Raw genomic sequence first — 26858 nt, 5'->3', positions numbered from 1 at the left:
ATCTATAACAATATATAATGGCAAAATCTGTTTTGGTGTCCAAAATTTCTTTTCAATTTTTTCTTTTTTTTTTAATAATCTATCCCACTATATGTCAGTTATTCTACTTTAAAAAAACTTCCACTACTTCATCTTCTCTTTTATCACATGCATTTACGTTCTCTCTTATTTCATTAATTCGCATTCACGAACTTCTATCATTATCTCTACCTCCTTTACCATCTATCATTTCAGATTACCGTTACTGCATAGTAAAAAAACTTTTTTTTTCTTATCCAGCTTCTCTTACATCCTTTTCAATTCATTTAAATATACCATAAAACCTAATATAATTTGCCTGAAAGAGGTGAAATAATTTTTTTTATCTTATAATCATTTTATATTTTTGAATTCAAAATTTTGTATTTTTATTTTTGTTCGAGGTTTATTTTTATGTTTTATTTTAGTTTCATTAATAAAAAAATATTAACATTAGTTTTAATATTTAACCTTTAGGATAAATAAAAAGATGTGACTTTTTTTTTTATAAATAAGATGATTGAAAAAGTATTTATTATAAAAAAACTTAAGTCTATTTCTTGACTATAGAAATATATATAATTCACTCTTAAATTGTTTATTTAATTTTTTTAAATTTTACATCAATTATTAAAATCATGATATAATAGATGTAGTCCAATAAAAAAAATGAAAATGATTTTATAACTATCTTTTTCTGTTAGACCAAAACATGACTCAATAACTATAAAGTCTAATCTAAACAACTATAGATAAGTAATAAAAAATGGATATAAAATTTAACTTTTTTATTATTTGGTACAAAAATAAATATAATAAAATAAATCACTGTTTTCATACGTAATGACATAAAATTTAACATTATCCTTCTCTAGAGCTATCTATTTTTTTAGTTTTTATCCTTATGTTTTTATTTTATTTTAATTTTATTAAATCAAAAAATACTAATATCATTTAACTTTAATTTTTAACTTTTATCATAAATAAAAATATATGACTTTGTATGCATTAGATAATAAAAAAAATACTCATAATAAAAAAAAGTTAAATTTACTCATTCGTTATATTTATAGGAGTGTAGATGATTCACATAAGAGTTATGAGATTTTTTTTAATTTTATTTTTAAATTAGTATTCACTTTTGAGTGTAATAATTATGAACTAATATATGATAGTAACTAACTGCGATTGAATAGAAGATGAATGAAAAATGGAAGAAGAAAGAGAAAACAAGCTAATATAAGAATGGTAGTGAGACATATGTAGATAGATATATAATGGTAAGAAAAAAGAATAACGAAACTAAAAATTAAAAATTCTAAAAGAATAATAAAACTAAAGATAATTTAAAATGTTAGAATATAAAATTATAAGAAATAATTTTTTTTAGCTATTAAAATTATGCGAGAGAAAAAGTTATTTAAATATAAATTTTTATAAATTTATAATTGGGAAATAAATAAATTTACAAATATTTATAAATTTATATCTTCATTGTTATACATAGTAACAACGTAATGATATTAGTATTATATCTAAATTAATTTAAATTCAATAATTCTATATATTAAAAAAATTATATAACTTATAAATTTTTTTATTTTTTATTTTATTATTTTATACAAAACTTTTGAATGCTTGATATCTTAAAATTTTTTTAAATTGATAAAATATGACTTAACAAGTAAGTATGAAAAATAAGTATTTATATAATAGTTATACATCTAGATATCTAAATCAAACAAGAAAAGACAAGTTTTCATTTTGGCAAGAATCTTGGAGATGAGACTGTAAATGTTACTGTCCCGAATTTGGTGGAGAGTGATTTGCATGCTGTTCATGTAGACCATGCACAACATGAGGATTTGGAAGGTTGGACTCAAGTGATTAGGAAAGGAAAGTATAAAATGGGTCAAAAGCCTTCTCCTAGTACCCATCAGGTCCAACCAAAAGCAAAGAAGACTCCTAACAAGGCTACCAGTACTTGGACAAGGCCTAACCACCAACGTACAACACATGCTACTGGATCCAAAGTAAAATTAAGCAGGGGCATCAATATTGGAAAATCGGTTAGTGTGGCTTCTTCGGGGACTCGGCACAATGTTCATTATCAGCAGCAATGTGAGACAACAAATGGCACTGTGCGAAAGCGTCCTCGCCCAAACTCTTTGCAGAATTCACCAGTAGATAAGGATGGAGCATCGACGGCAGGTATGGTGCAAGTTTCGACGGAGAAAATTGGGCTGCCACTTGAGAGTCCATTAAAGGCAGGATTGTCGAAGACAGGGACAACATGTTGAGTCTCGGGTTTGTTATTGGAGCTCCCTTTTTGCTGTTTTTTATGGATAGTTTCAATATCATAGCCTGGAATGTGAGGGGTGCGTCTAACAAGATGGCCCGTGTGCATTGCAAAAATTTGGTGAGAATATATAAACCATCTTTATTCTTTCTCTTTGAGACTCATACCATGTTTAATAATTTAAAAAAAATTTGGGATAAGTTGGGTTTTCATTGTGTTGGTATTGAGGAAGCAGTAGGACACAGGGGTGGCATTTGGTTTCTATCTTCTATTGCTAATTCGTCTTGTGTGGTTATTGATCAAATTGACCAATGTATCACAGTGAAAGTGAGTGTGGGTAACTTAGTTTGGCTTTGTAGTGCAGTATATGGGAGTCCTCAATTCGAAAAAAGATGTATGCTTTGGGATCATTTGCGTTCTATTAATTCAGGCCATAATAGACCATGGATGGCCATTGGTGATTTTAATGAGATTGTGGCACCAGATGAGAGTACAGGTGCTTATTTTTCTTCTCACAGAGCTAGTCTATTAGCTACTACTCTAGATGACTGTGAGCTCTTTGATCTTAAAGTGACTGGTAGGAGATATACTTGGTATAGAGCAGTTCAGGCTAGCAGGGACTTGGCTAAAAGGTTGGATAGAGCTCTAGTTAATGAGGCGTGGATGTCAATGTTTCCTGAGGGTTATTCTGAAATTCTTAGCAGGCTTCATTCTGATCATTGTCCTATTTTAGTTCGTTGTCATGGTAGCCCCAAAGTGAAAGGTTCTCGTCCTTTTAGGTTCCAAGCTGCGTGGGCAACACATCCTTCTTATAAACATGTTATTAGTAAGGCTTGGAATCAAGAGTTTGGAGGCGTTACTGAAAGGTTTAAGATGGTTCAACAGGCTTCTTTGGACTTCAACTCAAAGATTTTTGGAAATATTTTTGTGCGAAAAAATAAGCTGGAATATCAGATTGATCAGATTCAACGGCGTTTGGAGGTTACCGATGTGTTATCTCTGAGAATTAAAGAAGCTGAACTGAGGGAAGATTATAATAGGCTTTTATTGCAAGAGGAACTTTTTTGGTACCAGAAATCTAGAGAGCAGTGGGTCAAGTATGGGGATAGAAACACTAAATTCTTTCATCTTCAGACTTTGGTGCGTAGAAACCATAATATAGTACATGGATTATATGTTAGAGATGGGTCTTGGTCTACTGATCCAGATATTCTCCAGGAAGAAGCCCTCTCTTTTTACAAGAATCTCTTTGGTACAACGGAAGAGGTTGAGGTTGATTGTTTAGGGGATGTTCCGATGCCCACTCTAAGCATTGAGGCTTGTGCTAGGTTAATTGACCCTGTCTCTTTTGCGGAAGTCAAGTCAGCAGTATTCAGTATGAGCCCTTTTAAGGCTCCTGGTCCAGATGGCTTTCAAGCTTATTTTTTTAAAGAATATTGGGAGATAGTAGGCACTGAGATTTGGAATATTGTCCGGAGCGCTTTTTTGGGAGAGTTCTTAAATCCTAGCATCATGGAAACTCTGATTGTGCTTATTCCTAAAATTGATAATCCTACCTTTATGAAGGATTTCAGGCCTATTAGCTTGTGTAATGTTGTTTATAAAATTATTACCAAAGTATTGACTAACCGACTTCGGCCTTTTCTTCCAGATATTGTTAGTCCTTTACAAGGAGGTTTTATTCCGGGTCGTGGTGCTCCTGATAATATTATTGTGGCCCAAGAAATTTTGAATTTCATGAAGCACACAAAATCCAAGAAAGGTACTCTTGCTTTTAAAATTGATCTTGAAAAAGCTTATGATAGGGTGGATTGGAGGTTTTTGGAGAGTACTCTCATTGCTTTTGGTTTTCCTATCATCACTGTTAATTTGATTATGACTTGTGTCCGTGCATCCTCTCTTTCTATTATGTGGAATGAGAATAGATTGGATAGTTTTGCTCCTAGAAGGGGGCTTAGACAGGGCGATCCAATGTCTCCTTACTTATTTGTGCTTTGTATGGAAAGACTTGCCTGCTATATATCTCATAAGGTGGTCGAGGGTGTGTGGAAACCAGTTTCTGTCACTAGGGGTGGCCCAAAATTTTCTCATTTGATGTTTGCAGATGATCTCTTACTCTTCTGCCAGGCTACAAAAAGTCAGGTCCAAATGGTCATGCATTCTCTTAATATTTTTTGCAAGGCATCTGGCATGAAAGTGAATCTTGAAAAGTCTAAAGCTTTTTGTTCTAAAAATGTGACTGCTCGTAGAAGAGATATTTTTACTAGTGTTTCTTCAATACGTTTTGCTTTGGACTTAGGAAGATATCTTGGAGTTAACCTTAATCATTCCCGTACCAGTAGGGCTTCTTTTCATTCGGTGATTGAAAATGTGAGGGGAAGATTAGCTAATTGGAAAGGAAGGCTTCTAAATAAAGCAGGGAGACTTTGCCTGATCAATTCTGTTGCAGCATCCATTCCTGTCTATCATATGCAGGTATCCTTTTTTCCAAATTGGGTTTGCGATAAATTATCTTCTATGATGAGACAGTTCCTTTGGAAGGGTCAAGTTGATGGAAGAGGTCTTTCTCTTGTTAATTGGAGGACCGTGATCACTCCAAAAAAATTTGGTGGCCTGGGTGTTAGAGACCCTGCGTGTGTTAATATATCTTTACTTGGTAAATTGGTGTGGCAACTTTTTCATTGTCAAGACAAGCCTTGGGTTGCTCTATTGAGGGCGAAGTATCTGAGGAATGAGGGAGTTTTAGATGGCCCTGTCCCTTGCAATGCTTCTCATGTTTGGAAGAGTATCTCAAAGGCTTTTGGTGCTCTTAAGGATGCCTTCTCTTGGTGCGTTGGGTCACTTGATCAATCTTTTTGGTTTGACAATTGGAGTATTGAGGGCCCAATTGCTCAAGATGTCCCTTTTGTACATATATCTGACTCTGATTTAACTATTAGAGACGTTTGGAAAGATGGTCAATGGAATCTCCATGATATTTTCTCTATCATTCCAGAAGATGTCAAACAGCGTCTGAATGCTTATAATCCGGATTTGAATGCTGGAGAGAGTTCGGGTTGGTCGTGGGGTGTGGCATCTTCTAGACTCTACTCAGCTAGGAGTGGGTACAGTTGGCTAGCCAAAAGAAAGTTTGACTTGAATGAGCATGATAATTGGTTGTGGGTATGGCGTCTGCATATTCCTGAGAAGTATAAGTTCTTGATTTGGCTCAGTCTCCATAATGCTATTCTTACAGCAGAGTTTCGTTTGGGTCGTGGTTTAGCTTTATCTAGCACCTGTCATCGGTGTCAGAATGGTTCTGAATCCACTCTTCATTGTCTTCGGGAGTGCCCTAGTGCCAAGGAGGTCTGGACCCTTTTAGGCTTGTATTCAGATAACTCGAATTTACATGATTGGCTCTACAGAGGTGCAAGGAGTGGAGATGCTTTTCTTTTCTTTTCGACTATCTGGTGGATTTGGAGAAGCAGAAATCATGACTTATTTAATATAGATGATTCATGGAGTGCTAGTAAAGTGGTGAGTTTGATTCGTAGTTCAGTAAGGGAGTTTCACACTATTTTTGCTATGCATCAATCTCTGTCTCCTCTTTCACTTTGTTTGCATTGGGTTCCACCTCCAGTTCATTCTGTTAAATTGAATTGTGATGCTAGTTGGTTTGCTCCTTCTGGCTATGCTGGTTTTGGTTGTATTATTCGCAATCCTGATGGATGTTGGTTGAAATGTTGCACTGGAAAAGTCGAAGTGTGCAGTGTTCTTTTTGCTGAATTGTATGCAATTTGGAGAGGTTTACTTCTTGCTTGGGAGAGTGGATTTCGTGAGGTTATTTGTGAAACAGACTGTTTAGAAGCTCTTTTCTTGGTAAACCAAAGAATGCTTAGTAAGGATATTCCGGAATGGGATTTGGCAAAGCATATTCAGGAGGTTATGAATTGGAATTGGAGAGTCTCTATTCTTTTAATTCAGAGGACTGCAAATAGTGTTGCAGATTGTATGGCTAAAGCAGCTGCTTCTGTCGCGGACATTCACTCGAATTGGAGCCAACCATGGAGTGAGCTTCAACATCTAATAGATTTAGATATGACCCTAGCCAATTAATTTGGTTTTGTCTCTTTTTTCTTTCTTTTCTATTTAGTCACCAAAAAAAAAATCAAACAAGAAAATAAGAAAGGACAATAAAACAAGACAACATAATAGTGACGGTAAGATAATAATAATTATACATGTAAAAAAATAATAAGAAAAAATAATAGTATATAGTATGATGAGATGATATAATCAAAATAAAAATTAATAATTTTAAAATAATAATAAAATTTAAGATAATTAAAGATGTCCAATATAAGATTAAAAAAATAATTTTTTATCTATTAAAATTATGTATCTTCTAAAAGAGTGTTCGAATATGAATATAAATTTTTAAATTTATTCCAAATTAAATAGGATTGAAAAAATAAGTAAATTTAATATATAAATAACTAATTTATAAATAATATTAATAAATTTTTATCTTGATTTTGTATATATAATAGTAACATAATTCTTTTTTTTATTTTTAATTTAAATTTATTTATTTTATACTTTTTACATATATTAAATAATTTAAAATATTTTATTTGTTCATAATTTATTTTTTAATTATTAGTATTAAATTTATAATTTTAAAAATAAAAATATAAAATATTTTTTTAATCCAATAAAAAAGCGGCTGAACAGGCACGGCAGTGCCTGTTGAGCCGCTAGTATTCATAAAGTGGGTATAGATACAAAGATCGGACCGTCAGATTTGTGTACCTCACACAAATTTAAAAAACATAAAAAATTACTATATTAAGATATATCACTTATATCACTTCTATATTTAAATTTTTTAGCCTATAAATTATATATAATTTAACTTATTTTTAATATATTTTTATTTTAAAATATATTTATATTATTGGTTGATTTTGGTTTTGATTTTAATATATATCTAGTTTTATTGTATTTTATCTTTAATTATATAAATGATTATACAAAACAACTAACAAATATAATTTAACGATTTTGTAAAATATTTTTATCAATGTGATTAAACTCTTAATTTTATTGTATTTTCCAATTTTCAGTTCTTTTAATTTAGTTCATGCTTGAAAATCAGTGGCTGCACCGATATCAACTACTACTTATTAGATATTACTAGGCAACACTATATTATAAAAGATAAATATTGTTGTTTTTATGAGCATTATATGATTAGTAAATATTATTATTTTTATTACTATTTAATTAATAATAATTTATATTTATATTTATAAAAATTTTGTACATAAAAAATATATAATTTATATTTATATACTTTTAGAATTTATACCCATGAATTAACATATATAATTTGTATTTTTATTTTTTAGAATTTATACACATAAATTTATAAATTATAATTTATTTATTACAGATAATTTAATATTTGTGTTGATCAAATAATGACAAAAAATACTAAAAATTAATAAATCTTAGAATTTCTCTATTTTTATTTTCAAAATATTTTTTTTATAAAAATTCAGATAATATATACATAATGCAAAAAAATTATATCTATAATTATGTATAATAATGTAAAATAGTATTATAAAAAATGATAATATTATTTACCTTATTTATATACTTATATTATATACTTAAGAGCAATGGAAAAGTAGCAAACGGTGGAGCAACTTCCTTAACAAGGACAGCAAGGGAAAGAAAAAACAAGAAAAGTAGCAAAATATCAAGAAGCAATTGATAGAAGCACCGGTGCAGCAAGACAAGTAGTATATTTATTGCAAATAACGTTATTATTTAGTACAAGCTAATATAATAATTAAGAATATCCAATCATGATATCAAAAAAATCATGATATCCCATATCACAACAAAATATCGCCTAAAACACAAGATATTGTGTATGGATTATGGAACCACAGCAATGCCTTAAGAGTGGCCATCATCATCATCATCATCATCATCATCATCATCATCATCAGTGAGAGAGAAAATACCAAAACTAGAAACACATGGAAGCAAGCACGCAAGCAAAGACATACCACTGCCTATAAGAGTAGCCAAACATACATCAACACACAACAAATTAATTAAAAGACAACAATAACATATCACAAAAATCCAACATAGGACACAACTGATCATCCCAATTAGGATCAGAAGCATCATCACTACCTGTCCATATTGCCATGTCGGTTTAATTTATTATTATATATATGTTGTTATTGAAATCGAGAGGACTACTGTTCTTTTCAAAAAGAAAATAAATGTGTAACGGCAAGTTATAATGATATATATTAATTATAAGATTATTTGTAAGTACGATTATTTGAGAAATTAACTTAAAGTCATGAGGAAATTTATCCCATTATTATTATCCGATTAAACTCATACTTTACAATATCAATGGAATTTCGTGTATTAAAATATTTTTTTCACATTCTCGTTATTTGAAAATATAATACATCAGACATCACCATCATCTATCACATTATTCTCTTCTAATTTCATTGGATGTGCAAACTGGCCAGATTTGGGACCAGTATACAAATTTGTATTGATTTGGGATGGTACGTGTGTGGTAAATAGAGTTATTTGTTGATCATATTTTCTACCAAATTGCAAACAATACTAATACTCTCTTTTATTTTGTTCAAAATTAGAGTATTTTCCGCAATATATAGAGAGTTAGAGCTTAATGACATTGGAGAAATGCTTGTTGTACTTATTTTACATGTGATGCATCAAAAACCATCAAATCAAATGTGATTTCTATTAAATTTTAATTTTTCAATTATGGATTATAAATAAATTAGCATGATAGCAATTGAGCTGAATTCTAATAGTTATCCTCAATCCTCATCATATCTTGGAGCTTAATTGAAGTCTCATGTTTGATTCCTACTTCCATTAAAAAAAAAAAAACTACTTGATGGAAAAAATAAAATTACCATAATCTCTTACCCATTATATAGAATGAATGCATTGGAAATTAATTAAATTGTAAATTAAATATTGTGTTTGGAATGAATTTATATTTTATTCTCTAATAATATTATATAATCCTCCACCGCTAATATTCTCTTTATAATAAAATTGACTTTTTAACTTTTAGAATACAAAATTAGTTTTATTTTGTTGAAATCCTCTAAAAAAAAGAGAGAATTTGATATTACTCATAAAATAAATCTTTTGAATTTACAAGCCTAATGACTTTCTATTTATTATTTATTTCAAACTAAAAATTAATTTACAAATGAAATAAATTCCAATTCCAAGCACAAACTAACTCATAAATCATATCATAATTCATAAATGTGTGGGCTAAAGTCAGAAATACTGAGGAACTTCTAGGGTTGTTTTTTGAATGTACAGCCCAATAAGAGTTGAAAAAGTAGTATGATGGAGCCCACAATTGGCCAACTTTAAATAGGCCATAGCCCAAATGACACCCAAAAAGTAGGCCGTAAAACAAAATCCATCATGATTGACCCGACCCAGCCCAAACAAAACCCAAAAACTTTTGTTGATTGGTTTGTTTCAGCTCCTCCGTCCCACGTCTCCTCTCCTGCGAGGTTATGTCGCCCGCGGAAAGCTTGCCCATCTTCACCAAATCGCAGGCAAGCTTCGTAGCCACCTTCCTTCCTTTCAATGGCTTATTCACCAGCGCCGCCGCCTCCTCCTCCTCCTCCCTAAAACGCATCGCATTGCTCAAACCCCATCCCATGCGTTCCACAACCACCACCCTCACCAGGAGGACCACTCTCCCACTCGCTCAACCTTCCCCTCTCTTCACGCGCCGCCGCCTCACTACTCCTCCTTCCTCTTCTCCTTCTCTCCCGCCACGTCATCACAAAAACCCTCCGCTTCACGCTTCTGATTCTTCTTCTCCCCTCACCTCCCTCCCTTCCATCCTCTCCTCCAAGCTTCTCGATTCTTCCAAATGCAAGTCCCTCATTCCCCGTTTGTCCCCTCACGACTTCGATCGCTTCTTCTTCTCTACTCACATCGCCACCACCGCCCGAAATAATCACCACCACCACCACAACCTCGACGTCCTCACCACTTTTCGTTTCTTCAACTTCGCGTCCAAATGCTTCGGTTTCGCTTTCACCGTTCGGTCTTACTGCGTCTTGCTCCGTATGCTTCTCGCTTCGAATTTCTTGCCTCGTGCGAGATCGATTCTCGGAAGTTTGATCGATGGGAGAGCACCTGCTCTGTTCGAAAACCGCCGCAACGGACCAATCGAGATTGCAGCTTCTATGTTGGAGCTTAATGCAGCTACTGGTATGAGATATGGTGAATTGGACTTGTTGATTCATACTCTCTGTTCTCAGTTTAAGAATTTAGGTGTTGGTGTTGCTTTTGATGCATTCTGGTTGTTCGAGAAGGAAGGTATTCTTCCTTCTACTAAGTCCTGCAATTTCTTGCTTAGCTCTTTAGTGAAGAATAATGAGCTTGAGAAGAGCTTTGAGGTTTTCGAGGCTGTTTGTCGATGCGGTTCGCCAGATGTTTACACGATAAGTACTGCTGTTAATGGTTTTTGTAAGGGAGGGAGGGTTGATGATGCCGTTGGGTTGTTTCTAAGAATGAAGGAGTTAGGTGTTTCGCCTAATGTGGTGACTTATAATAACGTGATTGATGGGTTGTGCAAGAGTGGAAGGATCGAAGAGGCCTTGAGATTTAAGGAGAGAATGTTAGAAAGCAAAGTAAGACCATCTGTCGTAACTTACTGTGCCCTTATTAATGGTTTGGTGAAGTTGGAGAAGTTTGATGAGGCACATTGTGTTTTTTTAGAAATGCGCAGCAGGGGAATTGCCCCTAATGAGTTTGTTTATAATACAATGATTGATGGGTACTGCAGGAACAAGAATATGAGCGAGGCACTAAGGATCAGGGATGAGATGTTATCCAATGGGATAATTCCCAATGATGTTACTCTTAATACTCTGTTACAAGGATATTGTAGGAGTAATCAAATGGAGCAAGCTGAGAAACAAGTAGAGCACATTTTATCGCATGGGTTAGCTGTTAACCAGGATGCGTGTTCTTATGTTATTCATTGGTTATTTGGTAAATCCAGATTTGATGCAGCTCTCAAAATTGTAAGACAGCTGCTGTTGAGGAATGTCAAGACCAGTGATAGCTTGCTGACCCCTTTGGTCTGTGGACTTTGTAGATGTGGAAAACATGCAGAGGCAACTGAACTTTGGTTTGGCCTTGCAAAGAGAGGCCTTTCAGCAAATACGGCTACCTCAAATGCTCTTCTTCATGGATTTTGTGAACAAGGGAACACAGAGGAGGCCATCACATTATTCAGAGAGATGATTCAGTGGGGCTTGGTACCAGATAGGATCTCTTTCAACACACTTATATTTGGCTTTTGCAAAGCGGGTCATATCGATGAAGCTTTTGTGCTAAAGGAAGAGATGAATGAGCAAGGATTTCAATCTGATATGTATACCTACAATTTCTTAATGAAGGGATTGGCTGATATGGGAAAAATGGATGAGGTTAATAAGGTTTTGGATGAAGCTGAAGGGTGTGGCTTGGTTCCAAATGTCTATACATATGCACTTATATTAGAAGGATACTGTAAGGCTGACCAGATTGGACATGCCATAAACTTATTTGATGAGCTAGTCAAGAAAGTAGAGCTAAGCCCTGTTCTTTATAACATTCTTATTGCAGCCTACTGTAGAGTTGGGAATGTCGAGGAAGCCTTCAAACTTCGTGATGCCATGAAAAGTAGGGGTATCCTACGCACCTGCTCCACATATTCTTCGCTAATATATGGTAGGTGCAAACTTGGCCTTGTTGAAAAAGCAAAAGAGATTTTTGAAGAAATCAGAAATGAAGGGTTGCTGCCAAATGTTTTTTGCTATACTGCTCTAATTGGTGGTTACTGTAAGTTAGGAAAGATGGATAAAGCTGGGAATATCTTACTTGAAATGTCTTTGAATGACATACAACCTAATAGGATTACCTACACTATTCTGATAGATGGGTATTGTAAATTGGGAAATATGAAAGAAGCAAATAAGCTTTTAAACGAGATGATAGCAAATGGAATAACTCCAGATGATGTCACTCGTAAGGTATTGAAAAATGGGAATTGCAAGGAAAGGAAGCTGCACGGAGCCTTGCAATTGCGTGATCATTTGTCTAGTAGAGGAGAACCCTTAGATGAAATTACATATTCGACATTGGTTCAGGGTTTACATTCTCCTACAGCAATTAGCAATCAGAAATAAAGAGGAAACTATTGAAAGCTTGTATCTTAGTTGGTATCATGACTCTTCTGGACGATAGTGCCATATTGTTGCTGGAACCTCTTGTCAGGAAGATAAGGGCATCATATGCTTGTTTTCGTGATAGGATGATCAGCTGCTATTCTTACCTGAAAATGCTCATGGAACTTCAGAGGTTAGTAAACGATTCACATTAAAATGGTTGATTGCTTCACATCATTTTGGTTATTGTTATTGTTATTGATGGATGGAGGTATTGTTTTGGGATGATGACTGTTCTATTAATGTTTTCATTTCCATGTTTTGACATTTTTCGTGTACCTTTTTTATTATTTTTTTTTTATTTTTATTCCTTTCTTCTTTTAAGACCTGATATTGCTTTGATAATAAAAATAGCAATTTGGTATTCTGATCTGATAATTAGTACTGCTATGATTATAGTAGTAACATGGAAATATTTTTTCTAAACTTTGTTCAGGAAGGAAAAATTTGTCTCTAAAAAGGAAGATGTGTGAATGTTAAGCCAAATTAGTTGACTTCGGAATTAGTTAAACAGATTTGGTCAATTTCTGCTTCTAGGAAGCTGGTTTTATCTCCATATCCAATGTTGCAAAATTTCATTTGTAAGGTATAAATGTTTGTAAAGACATCTTATATATGGAATTTAATTTAAATACATTGACAATGTAAAAAAGAATTTATATTGTCATCCATTCATATACTATCACATCATCTGTTATAATCAGCTCTCTCACCCACTACTTGAATTTGGTTGGTTGACAATATAAAGTAGTTTTACATTGTTAGAGCACACTAATTTAACTCTAAAATATATGTATATATTGGAATATTGTTTAACATAGTCGGTTCAGGTTGTACATGTTTCTTAGTTCAGCCAATATATGGAGAGATTTGGACTTTAGATTCCTAGAGTCATAGGATTCCTTCTTTGATAAAATCTGTTTGGAAGTCAAGCTCTTGTAAATACAAGTTTTTCGTCTTGACAATGCTACCTAATGGAATAAATGCAGATGACTTATTGCAAGCTTAGAAACATTTGGCCTTTGTTCTACTTATGCAAATGTATTTCTGGATTTTTGTTAGCATTCAGTGTGATCTACTTTTTGAAGCAGTTTCCTGTGATTATTAGGTTAGTTTTTCTTCAATTGTTTGGTGTGTTTGACGTACCATTTGATAGTGATGCATCGGGGTTTCTTTTCTTTTCTTTTTCTCTCCCTCTAAAATAAGGCAACTTATGTTTCAGGGTGTAGGAGGATTGCCATTGGAGCAAACATTTTGTAGCTTTTTAACTATGTGCAAGGTTGTTGTCCCTTGTTGGTCCTCCGTTCAATCAAATTGGTAAGATTCTTTTCTTGTACCTACAGTATAAAGATTTTATTGTAGCTATAACCCTAACCATCCTAGGAATTCTCAAAGTGGATAAGTATGAGAATTTAAACGATTGGACTATATTTCCATAAGAAGCCCTTAGGGCCGAGACTTAAACTATGTACAGTGCAAATGGACATGCATTCTGGTTTGAATATGTGAACTATGAGGCCGCGATTGCTTTTCCTACCATGTATGTCCCTTTGATAATTTTGCTACTTTGATATGATGGGATGCAATGGTTTCATTTGGTCCATATAAGCCTATTTTCACTTAATGAGTACAGGCTTGGTTGTTTTATTTTTCCGATTTGACCTATCAGGCCACATAGTTATCAGTTCACATTACTTTCTCCAGGTTCACATTGATGGCCAGAACATAATAGCTTTGCATGCTTCTAGGATGCTCTATATCTAAGGAGAATCTGCTTATAGTAATTTCTGGTTAAAACTTGGAAGAGAATATAGGCTTGGATACAGTTCAGATGAAAGACGTTTTTGAATTTATTATGCATGCTGATTGCTGACCAATAACCAGTGTTTGTTGTCACCATCTTTGCCCTTGACATTGGAAGGATTTGGGGTAGAGAAGAAAGTCTACAAGTCAAGAGGGATGAAGGGTAAACATTTATTAATTTCTTTTAACAAATTTTCCAGATGGAGATAGTGAAGCCATCATCATGATTGTATTTTTTCAAATTTGCTTCACCTTATGGTGTCTATTTAGTGGAACTAATTGTGGTATACAAAAGAAAAGAATTACAATTTCTAACCAGAACTGTACAGTAATTTGTGTATGGATTGTTGTATTCATTAAGGGAAAGGCCAATAAGAATTATACAATTACTTATTTTCCTTAGAAAGGAATTAAACTCTACTTTGAATTAGTTTCTGTTGACTAGTTTTGATAGCTTTGGGAAAAGGAAGCTATATCCTTGGGACAGTGACACAGTGTCCAGTCTATGCCACTTTTGGGTGAATTTGGCTGTAGCATAATTTCCATGTTTTCAATGATAGAATATGGAATAAGCAAGACTTGCGGAAAAAGCTTTGGTGTTTAACCTCTACTTGGTTTAAAGTTTTGAATTTCAAATTTTTTTATAGGAATTTCTCTCTTATGTATGTTGATTGTTAAGACATTGAAAAGCTTTATAAGAGGATAATAATTTTATCCTTGTATGGCTCTGTATTCTTCCTTTCTTTATCTTCTTTTTTTTTATTCTCTTTGGTAGACTTCCTTTCTTTATCTTATTTATATATTCTTCTATCCAAAAAAAGAAAAAAAAAGGAGAGAAGAAAAGAATGAATGTCATCAAACATGACTTTATGCATTTTGGTGGTTTCAGGACTGTGCAACTAGTTTAGACCTGTTCAGTGTACTACTCTTTGTTGTATACATAGTAATGGTATTCTGCTAAAATTCTGCGTGCTATATTGCCTTTGGTTATAATTCTCATATAGTATCATAAGCATGGTTTGATCCACTAAATATACATTACATTGATGCACTCAATGTTTATAACTTTATTTCACGAGCTTCAATATGCAGAACTTACTATGTTAAGGATTCAGATTCATCACCATTATTGTAGAACCTGGAAAGTAACCTTAATCTCCTTCCCACGACTCCCACCCGCCCCAGATGCAAAGGCAAGGTACGGCACTAAAGTTGAAGATGAGAAGTAGACATTGGCTGGAAAATTGGGTCACTCTCCAGTGCAGCTGCAAGTTCAGGCCACAAGATAGCAGACACAGTCCAAGAGCCATCACCCTTGGCACTTTGCCTTTGATTCATGTAACCAACTCCAATCTTTTCAATGGAAGTGTATACTGTCCCTATCAGGGGAGTCCCAAATCCAAAGTCAATTTCAGTGATAGGAAACCTCCTTCCTGAGGACACGACCAAGGTTGGCCCTTCTTGACCCAAGACTGCCTTTGCTATCATCAAACCAGGCCTATGACACTCGATCCAATCAATCAAGTCCGAGAAATGAACCTCATTGTTCACCTTTGAAATTGCCTCATTTACCATGTTAGCTATGTCTGATATAGAGGCTTCCTTCAATTCTTGAATACTTGCTTCCCCTAAAGCCAAAGATAGGACATTGCCAATGTAATTTGACATGGAATTCCTACCCCTACTCATTCTCTCTCTGCCATCGACCAACCAACCCATCTTATACTTTTTATGGCTTTGATCAATGGTACCGATCATTTTCTTCCATACATAGGCAGAGAAAGCCTCAATCCTTGTTCTCTTTGCACCATTAACAGATGCAAGTCTCTGCAGCATGTTAATACTTGATGCATTGATGTGGTATAGTCGTTTAAGTGAGATGTGGTTCATTGATATGTTTTGTATATCCTCTTTGGTGCATTTGATAAAAGTTTGGTCCAAGGATGGGTGATATCTTGGAGGAGTACGCGCATGAAGGGATCTAGTGTGGTCTGGCAGGCAGGTTAGTGGTTTATTTTGGGATATTTCACACCAGGAGGCAATAAATTTACCAAAGGAACTTGCATCCCCTAATGCATGGTCAAAATTAAATGCTATGGAAATACCTCCACAAGTGTAGTCTGTTACCTGAACTTGCAAGGGGAAGTCTGGTTGAATGGAGACTATTTTTCCTCCAATAGTTTTGTTGAGATTATAGAAATCTACACTCTTCAATGGAATATTGATGTGTTCCTCAATGAATAGAGCACCATTGTTGTCACAAATGATTTCCGGCTCACTGGTTTTGGGATTTTCAGCAATTTGGCCAGCAAAAGGGTAGTAGTAATTAAGTACTTGTGCTAGAGAGGTCTTGAGAGCCTCAACGACAGCTCTGAAGTCATCTACTTGTGGCCTGTGGTAGAAATACAAGTATGTAACTGGAAAACGGCCTGAAAGGAGGTCAAGATTTGAGAGTCTGATTGAAAAAGGCTTTGGTAATGGATTGGCAGCTTTTACAACAGTCTTCCTGCTGAATATCACTTCAAAATTCCCATTCTCACCGTGCTTGGTAATATCCGACATTTTTTCAGGGAGGATCGTATTCCTCTTTGGTATTTTCTGTCTTGAGTCTTAGGTTTAAAATTTTACTGAACTAATTTGAACATGGTATATAATGCTTATATAGTGTGCTGGAAATTGGCACAAATAATTCAGTCATAACTGTAGATATTTTTTCGTCAGACATCATGAATCTACTAAGCATGTTGTCATGATTTAAGCTGATCTCACAAATGCTACTTTTGGTTGGTATCTTTGTGCTTTATTTCCACCAATTTCCATTGATGGTTCAATCATAAAAATGCAACAAGACAAAGCCTACCGTCAATTTTGGTAGGCAACATAATTGTGGAATCCAGATAATCAAATATTGTGCAATAGAACTATTCTGGTACTTTTGGTTCATACAGAAACACAAAATCGTCCTTGCAACAGATCAAGTAAGCTTTTTCCAAAATTATGTTGCAGTTTGAAAGTCATGTGACAAATATATGAAGCATTCTACATACACAGTTTAGCCATGACAATCTTTTCAGTTTTCAAGTCATTATTTGATTTTTTGTTTTTTCGTTTTTGGGTATTTATTCAGGAAAAAGTAAATAAATTTTGTAACTAATTAGAGATGATAAGAGCCATGGACCATGACTGAACCTGCAGTTAGAGGGTCCAGCAAAAGTAGATCGTTGCTGGAAACACTATTGTTGGAAAAACATCGAAACAGAACTGAGGTATTCAGGCCATTGAATGGGCATGCATTTTAGAGGAAAAAAGTCATCCACCAGCACCAATAATGAGAAGGATATGTGGAAAACAATGGATTCTATCGAGTCATTCGCTGCTCCAAAAGTTTATTAGTTAATGTCGTGTCAGATGCTAGGTCTTGAGCCACTTTCTTGTTATGGTCTAGTGCTGGTCATTTCAGAGCTAACATGGTTTGGCCACTGGGGTAGGCAACAAAAAATCTTGATGTTTATGGAATATGGAGCACTAAGGGAATTGTCATTTCTCTCTACATGTATCATTTTATATTTTTATTATTAACTGTAAGTATAAAGAATTTCTCTGCCAGCAATACCCCAATATCCGCACCATTATCTTGTCAAAGTTAATGCGTTTTTTTATCTAATAATCCAAATTCCGCACCTTCAAAGCTTCACAAGTAGCATTGTCATTTATTATGAGTGGTTTTGTTGCCATTTCAATCAGCTTAAGATCCCAATTGAGAGAAGAGTAGAAGGAACCATGTCGGTTTTTGGTAGTAATAAGAGTATCTCCAATGCTTATTCTAATTTTATTTCATTTTGGGTTCTACAAGAATATTTGTGGGACTATATGTCATAAATAGTAATTTGAAATTAAAAATAAAATTTGTTCTTCCTATTTAGTATTAGTTCAATTAGAATTGTATATTATTTTAAATTATTTTACCAACATAATTATATAAATAGCAAAGTTTTATTAGTTTTTCATCAAAATAATACTGTATCTCTAAGGTGATATTAGTTTTATTTCATAAATCAACTCCAATGCAGATCTCAAATTTAAATAAATCACTTTTTAAAAGTATTGTGGTATTGGATTTCAGACGTGTCCGCCTATTGAAGCTGCTGCTGAAGAGGGCTTGGAAATTTTCAGGTGATATTTTATTCTTTACTCATTCATTGGCCTTTGATTTTTCTTATATAATGTTCAACAGTAAACACACCAATAACGGTGAAGAATTATATTAGATTCCATTATTCTTTGTTTTCAAAGAGTATGAAAGAGTTCACGGTTCCAATTATTAGCTCTCTATTGGGAAAAACTTTCCTAAAAAATAATGATAATTCATGTCGGATTTGATGGAATAGTAGTACTTTATAATATTAAAAGCATTGCATGTTTCGTTGGGAAAATGTCCGAATATATTCTTTTTCTAATTAATTAAGGCTTTGTTTGGATATAAGAAGGAAAATAGAAGGAAAAAAAATAAGAGGAAAGAAAATGAAAGGAAAGAAAATTGAAAGAAAAGTAGAGTTATTTGTATGTTATTTGGATTAAAAGAAAATAGATGGAAAGAAAATAGAGAGAAAATTTTCTTTTGTTTGGATTGAAAGAAAAGTGAGAAGAAAGAAAATTATGTTAGAATAAAATTACATTAATATCCTTACTTATATTATATATAAATTATAATATATTAATTTTACAAGTAAATAATTTTACAAGTAAATAATTATTCATAAATTATATTATTAATCTCTTAAATTATATTTAAAAAAAAATGAAATTTGATAGTGCTGTAAAATTAAGAAGAGTACAAGAGATGATTTTCAAATGTAAAAAAAATGAAATAAAATATTTTGATCTTTTTATTAAATAGAGGGTAAATTTGTAATTATATCATTATTTTCTCTTTCTTATTAGTTTTCATCTCCCAGCCGAAGAGAAAATTTTTTCGTGGACCCCACTCCACTTTTTTCTTTTTCTCTTCGTTTTCTTTGATAAACCAAACAATAGAAAACTTGATTTTCCACCCGTTTTCTTTCCCTGTATTTTCCTTCCTCTTATTTTCGTTTGAACCAAACACTGTGTAAAAGAGTACAATTGTTTGTACAGGAAAAAATTGAACACTGAAACGATTTCGATCATGTGAATGAATTAACTATGAAGGTTCACTAAGATGCTAGAGTGCTAGTAGAATAATGTAGATCAATCATTCACCACTAATTCTCTAAAGTGAGTTTGGTACAAAGAAGATTCAAGAAAACTAACACGGTACATACCCACTACTGTTTTTTTCCGGGGAAAACAAGTTGTTTCTATGTACCCTTTCAAATCATTGTGACGCCCGTATTAACATTCCTATTTGATATGATTTGACCCCACTTTGCAATTTATAATGAAAATTACTAAGATAAATATATCAAAAATATTTTTTTATAATTAAAATTTAATATATATAATCGATTAAATTATATTTTTTATTAAAATTAGACTGGATAAATTAATTTAGTTAAAAAATCAATAAATTAAATTTTAAATTAGTCTAAATTAAATATATTTTATAAAAAAGTAATTATAATATTTTTATTATATATATATTAATTTTGAAAATTTTAAATTATAATTCTATGATAAAAGAGAAGTAAAATGCTAGAATTTAGAATTTTTAAAATTAATATATATAATAAGAATATTTTAGTCATTTTTTATAATAAAAATATTATAGTTATTTTTTATAAAAAATAATATTAATTCAGATCAGTTTAAAATTTAATTTACTATTTTTTCAGTTAAATTAATTTGTTTGGCCTAATTTTGACAAAAATAATACGGTTTAATTGATTATATATGTTAAATTTTAATTATTAAAAAATATTTAAAAAAAATATTTTAGTCGTTTTTTATCTGAGTGACTCACATTTATAATAGTTTTAGAAAAAATATAGAGTACCAATATATTATATGCTAATTTATTGCCAACAATAATTAATATTAAAGACACTTTCATTAGAAGATATATGTATAAAAAAACAAATTTAAGAGATATATATACAAAAATGTTTCTATTAGATACAACCATAAAAAGAGATATTTTTATTGGACATCTTCATAAAAATATTTTTATTAAATACAATAATAAATAAAAATTGGTAGAAATTGATAGAATTATTATTGATTACGTAACGGAATGGATGGTTTTATATGTGATGCTCTCAAACTTTTTTTATTGGCCGAGAAATTCATCAATTATCTAATATTATTACTGCTCCACTCCACTTTTAGACAACTGATTAATTAGTCAGGAACGGATTCAATATTTTGTTTTTTTAGAGAAGTGCTAGGTAAACAATGATTATCTTAAACAACATGAACAATCACTAATCAAATATAAGTACATTATATCTTAATTTAATATTATTTATTAAATTTATTCTTTTAATCTTAATAATTCACATTGTTCAAAAATATTATTAATTATCTATATTTTTTCTTTGTTTTATTATCCTAATACTTAAAACTCAGCATATAGTACTATATGTAGTTGCAACATAAGAAAAATTTTAAGTATACCTAAAACATTGGTATTTTAATTATTTTATTTGTTAATTTTAATAAATATATATTATATATATTTTTTATAATTGAGATGAACGATTTAATGATATATATACAACTTTCTTCCAAATTCTATATTAATGTCAAGATATATACCATACGTGTCCTTTTATAACAACTGAAAATATGTAGAACTAGAAAATAAACCTTATAGTTAAAATGCTTTGAGAATGGTAGTATATTTAATACAAATAAAAAATGTGATTGAAACAATTAATCATAAAGAATTTCAAGTTAAATGTGGAATGGCCTCATCATCACAGATAACTAAGAGAAGAAGCGCCAGCTCAATTTCACGTGAAGTGATGTTCCATCAATTAAGGCAAAACACAACGTGAGAATCAACATTGCATGCTGCAGCCACAAACAGACAAGAAAGCAAAAATATTGGTAAATTAAAGAGTATTAATTGAAGCTCTTGCAAATTAGGGAATGGCGTAAAGACAAGCAAAACCGCCACAACCAGTAACACCGTCAAACCCCCATAATTTGAAGTCAACGTCATTATCAATAACCAATTTTAGACTCTGTGCGACTATATTTTTCTTTATGTATGTTTTTGTGTTAACTTCTCCAATCTCCATGATCACGCATATGTACTTTTGTTTTCTGTTTAGTTAACAGTTAAGACACGCACATAATGAGAAACAACAATCTTATTAGTAATGTATATTTGGTGATTTAAATTTTATTATCATTAATTAAGTGATAGCTATATATGTACATATGTCTATTTTTTTTTCAATAATCTCAAATTTGAGTTTTAATTGCACAAAAAGGAACCATAGTTCCAATTAAATTATGTAAAATTATCTAATTATCAGTGTTTTTTCTTTTCATGGACATAGTGGTTCCTGGTTATAGCTCAAAACATTTTATTATAAATATATGCGAGACCAATATAGGTAACAATCCAACATATATAAGATTATTATTATTATTGTATAAATTGCTCGCTGGCTAGAGATTTTCGTTTCTAACTTGAGCTTACAAACTAAGTTTGAATATGCGGGTCTTGTAACACATATTTCATAATATATTTTAGAGCTACACACGAATCGGATCAAATCGCATATAGTTTATAATTTTATCTGATCTGCACTGCAGTCATAAGATCGGATCGGATACGATATCCACAATTTTTTAAGTTGAATATCGGGTATATCCGTATAATTCAAAAAAATTGTTTTAAGATTCATTTTGGTTCTAGAAAATCTATTTTTTTTCACTTGTTTAAACCTATTTACTCATAAAATATTATCAATAAAAGTTTTCTTGGATAACAAAAGAAAAATAATAACACAAGATTTAAGTTTAATTATTCTAAGTTAAAGTACAACATAAAAAGTTAAAAACATGATATCATAAAATTCATAAAACAACACAATAAAATTCATATCACATTAGGGTTTATTTTCTTAAACTATGTTATTTATATGAAACGTGCGGATATGCGAATCTGCAAATCGGATCCACAGATATCACTGTCAAATCTGCAATTCGATTCTACTATAGTGCGGATCGGATCCAATTCGATTCGATAACTCTGCAGATTGAATAATATCCGTAAAATTCGGATCGAATGCGAATAATTATCACGGATGCTATCTGATTCATGTGTAGCCTTAATTATAATTATATTTACTGTTAAAGTTAGCTGATATACGTAAAGAGTTAAAGTTATTATTCCCATAGGTGAATGAAATAATTTTGGTTTTAACACACATGTAAGTTGTAACTGTTACTGAAAATATAAAATTGATCAAACACAAACGTATATAGATTTCTTTTTTTCAAAATATTTTTTAATTTGGTAGACTAAAAATTAATTTATTGTGCATTTGAACTATATTAAAAAATTTGTTTGCGGACGAATAAATTGACCACTGAACAACTAAATTGATTATTTATATAGATAGATAGATATAAAAAGAACGTTACGTTATATATAGCATTTTTATATATGATAAAAGAAATATACACGGGAAAAAAAATACATACATTATTTTTTTTAATTAATTAAAGGCCAAATGATACCAATTGCCTAACCAAATCAGGTATCAAGAATTAGATAGTTAGATAGTTGTGTGTGTGAGAGAGAGAGATAGAGAGCTAAGCACCTTAATTACCATGCAAATGCAATTACGTGATCCAACCTCACTTACATTACATGTCTTAATGAAAATGAAAATGACAATGCTACCCTGCTTGTCCTAATAGGCCCTACTCTTCACGTGCCGTGTACCTTTCAGTAATTTAACAACGGACCCCATCTTCATGATTTTTTGTAGAAGCAACTAACTAGCAAACATTATGAAATCTTGCTAAGAAAGGCTGTGTTTGCATATTATTTAAGGGAAAGTATGAGGAGCCAATGAAATATTTATACAATGTGTATAATGGAGGTTTATGGAGTATTAGAGATATAATTATTAGTGTTATATTTTTTCATCAGCTGAAGCTTTTGGAATGAGTAGTATCATGACATGGTATTAAAGCTTTAGATCCAAAAGGTCAAGAGTTCGATCCTTGTTTATTATCCCTTGTACTTAGATGGTTATTCTAAATAGTATAGAAGATGTTCATTTACAAATAGTCCATTGTCTCCCTAGCGGGATCCATTATTTAATTACAAATTAAAATTGTGACCCAGGCTCTTTCAATTTAGAAAGCAATTCTTTGCGCAAATTATATATGTGGTTAGAAACTAAAATTCTGTATGCAGGTGTTAGAATTTTGTGTTGACTTAAAATTATAATTATTTGAAGTAGTCTGCAAATCAAAATCTATTATTATTAATTAAATACAACCCATATATAGACCTCAAAAAATGCGATGAGATATTATATATTCTTTTTATTTTAAATTATTTTTTAACAGAAATAAAATAATAAATAATAAATAAAAATATATAAAGAAATTTATTACCAAAATGTATTAGCAATGCAAGTTTGATTTAATTTGCATGTAAGTGATTTGCACATGCATCTAATCGTGTATTACTTAATCAACAAAAATAATTAATTTTAAAATTTTACTATTTAAAAAATTATTTAAATACATAAAATTGATTTATATAAATAATTTACACAAACATCTAATCTGTATTGCTTAATCAGCAAAATTAGTTAATTTTTAAATTTACGACTAAAAATATTATCTAAGTATATAAATTTAATTAAATAATTATGTAAAAATTGTTAATTTATTAGTACATTAAAATTAAATTTAAATTCCTTAATATATTACTCAAATCTAATTAATGTAAAATAATTTTACAACAACATCCAATAATCTTGTATGTCACATCGTAAAATATAATTAAATAAATTTAAATTTATAAATTTAATTAAATAACGGTGTAAAACACTAAACCCTTTATACTTCATCAAAATTAAACTCTTTAAATTGACATATATTTTAAAATTTTAATTTTATATATTATTAGTATAAAATAAATTTGCACATACATCTAATTATATAATATCATATCAATAAAAATAATTATTTTTTATATTGGTGGCATGAATAATTATAAAAAAATGTGATTATAAATTATATTTTAAAACTTTAACCTCTTAATATATCAAAATTAAATTCATATTTTAAAAAGAATAATATATATGTTTGGTACAAGTTAGGCTACTACTCTATATAAAGGCCATGATCCATTCAAATCTCAATTGCAAATAAATAGAAAAGGATAGAGCAGTGAGTGAAAGAGGATACACTCTTCATTCCTCAGCCATAAACATGGCATCACAACTTGCCAGCAATACAAGATGCCAAACATTAATGCACTGCACAGCCTCCTACGGCGAAAGAGGGAGCGGCAGCCGCCGTCGTGGCGGTTGTAAACTCTCTCATCGGTATCGTCGAATAACCAACCACGGCAGCGACAACGACGAAGGCAGTGGCAATGCAAGCACCCAACAAGAACAAGATTTGAACAAGAAGAAAGGTGCAAAGCAGCAGCTAGCACAAAAGCTTCACAGGTTGGGATTCTCGTACCTTGCATCATCTTTTATTTACGTTGTCACAAAGGTTAAGGCCTTCTATAATGGTTTTCTCGGAGATGTTTCCAATCAACCAAATGCAATAACCGCCATGGAGGCACAACTCACCGAGCCATATTTCTCATTTCCAGTTCTTCCTTACAATTAATGTACGGTGGCAGTTATTTTGATGTGAAGTGGATATCTAAGAATTGTTAATTAAATGATTTTAAATCGTAATATAACAATTCTCAACTATCAATTCGCACGTGAGTACTCACATTAATGTATATATTATTAATTAGAAGGAGCGGCATGTGTTTATGTATGTCATGAAGCATTAATTAATTAATTAATCTGAGTGTAAAAGCCAAAGGTCCTGCATTTCAAGGTGTATATCATTGTGCTGTATACTGAGTTAATTCGTTGTACTTATTTGTTATTTTGCTAATTAGTGTTGTATTTTCATCTGCAGGTTTTTGCTGACAAGTTCTCAATATTTTTAAAAGGAAATAACAAAATTATAATCGATTAACATTCACATAATAATGAATTAAATGTTAAGAAAATTGAAATTAATAATAGTATATTATACGTGCAACTAGCTAATAAATTAAGCCTAATTGATACAATACTCAAAAATAATAAATTGAAAGCTTTCAACTTTGTGTATATATACATGTAGATAGGTTGCATGAGATATTTTATATATACTCTTCGTTTTTAGTTGAAATTTTTATTTTTATTTCTATTAAAATGAATGTGATACTTAGAGTTTTTTCTTGAAAGAAAAATAGAAGAAGTATATTATTTATTGAATAAAAGGACGTGCAAACCCTTATCTCAAACTCACAAGCATAAACCCAACCTCTCAATATTAAATTTTTTCCCTTTGGTCTATGTGTAAACATGCAAAGGGTATTAATGACCATTTACACACACACACACAGAGCTCCAACTGAAATAAATATAAATAATTAATTACATTTTGAATATGTGACTTATTTTTTTTTCCCTTGTGTCAAAATATGATCCTAAAACAAAAATTGAGCACTCAAATCAAGAAAAGTGCCAAACTAGTACCCGATGAAGGAAGAATCGCGAATGTGTGACAACTCTGCTACATGGATTTGTATGGTTCTGCGTCATGGATTAAAAAAAATAGTTGAAATGCTGAATAATAATGTACTTTATATATAGGGCTATTAAAGTTTATGATACTGACCGTGGGGATAAGGTTCCCTATAATGTTGCCCAAGCCTTGGGGAAAAATGATATTTACTATACACTCAGAACCATAAAGTTCAATCAACCCCACCATATGTACCTTAGCTCAGGGAGTGGATCCTCTCCAACGGATAAAAATTGGATGGTATCCAGTGAAAGATCTCATCCTTTATTGTATTCTCTCTCTCATTTATTTTTGGTCCCACTTGTAGAATTAAAGGTAGGAAATTACACTTTATTCTCTCTAATGACAAAAATAATGGAGAGGATCCATTTCTCCTTAGCTCAAGCTCCACTTGATTTAGACCTTGGTTTAGTAATTCAGAGAACTTATTTTAACTATTCAAAGTTCTCAGAAAACTCCCGGATGAACTAATAACGTTTTTAATTGTCAAAATTATCTTTTTAACCCTTCTCTTTTGGAGTGTTTGGGTTTATAGTTTAAGATGTAGGCTGGTCGACAACAATAACGACCGGTTAATAGTGTGAGAGGTAAAGTTGTGGGGGCGTTAAGTGTTTTGTTCAGAGGAAGAAGAACAAAGAAGTAAAAGGTGATTGGAAGGTTCT

General features: G+C 31.7%; 2 protein-coding genes and 1 long non-coding RNA gene across 6 annotated transcripts; 2 read left to right on the top strand and 1 right to left on the bottom strand.

Moving 5' to 3' along the window:
• Positions 1-9634: 9634 nt before the first annotated feature.
• On the top strand, positions 9635-17223 carry LOC112747559 (uncharacterized). 4 transcript variants are annotated; one of them, XM_072217484.1, is made up of 4 exons: positions 9635-12763; positions 13853-13947; positions 14335-14596; positions 15526-17223. In XM_072217484.1, exon 1 carries the CDS (start codon positions 9916-9918, stop codon positions 12589-12591), a length of 2676 nt encoding a protein of 891 aa, XP_072073585.1. In that variant the 5' UTR covers positions 9635-9915; the 3' UTR covers positions 12592-12763; positions 13853-13947; positions 14335-14596; positions 15526-17223. The 4 variants fall into 4 exon arrangements, with proteins under 4 accessions (XP_072073585.1, XP_025651420.1, XP_025651421.1 ...); XM_025795635.3 differs by lacking the exon at positions 15526-17223 and adding an exon at positions 13620-13738 and having other exon boundaries at positions 14335-14839; XM_025795636.3 differs by lacking the exon at positions 14335-14596.
• On the bottom strand, positions 15286-16995 carry LOC112747561 (coniferyl alcohol acyltransferase-like). Its single transcript, XM_025795640.3, has one exon. It carries the CDS (start codon positions 16993-16995, stop codon positions 15640-15642), a length of 1356 nt encoding a protein of 451 aa, XP_025651425.1. The 3' UTR covers positions 15286-15639.
• Positions 17224-24750: 7527 nt separating the features above from the next.
• LOC112747558 (uncharacterized) lies at positions 24751-26574 on the top strand. Its single transcript, XR_011872688.1, has 2 exons — positions 24751-25064; positions 25540-26574. It is a non-coding gene; the product is annotated as an uncharacterized lncRNA (long non-coding RNA).
• Positions 26575-26858: the final 284 nt, after the last annotated feature.

The sequence above is a fragment of the Arachis hypogaea genome, chromosome 15 (genome assembly GCF_003086295.3).
Source record: "Arachis hypogaea cultivar Tifrunner chromosome 15, arahy.Tifrunner.gnm2.J5K5, whole genome shotgun sequence".
NCBI lineage: Eukaryota > Viridiplantae > Streptophyta > Magnoliopsida > Fabales > Fabaceae > Arachis > Arachis hypogaea.
The sequence above is the reverse complement of the archived record's forward strand: the minus strand, read 5'-3'. Positions and strand labels throughout refer to the sequence as shown.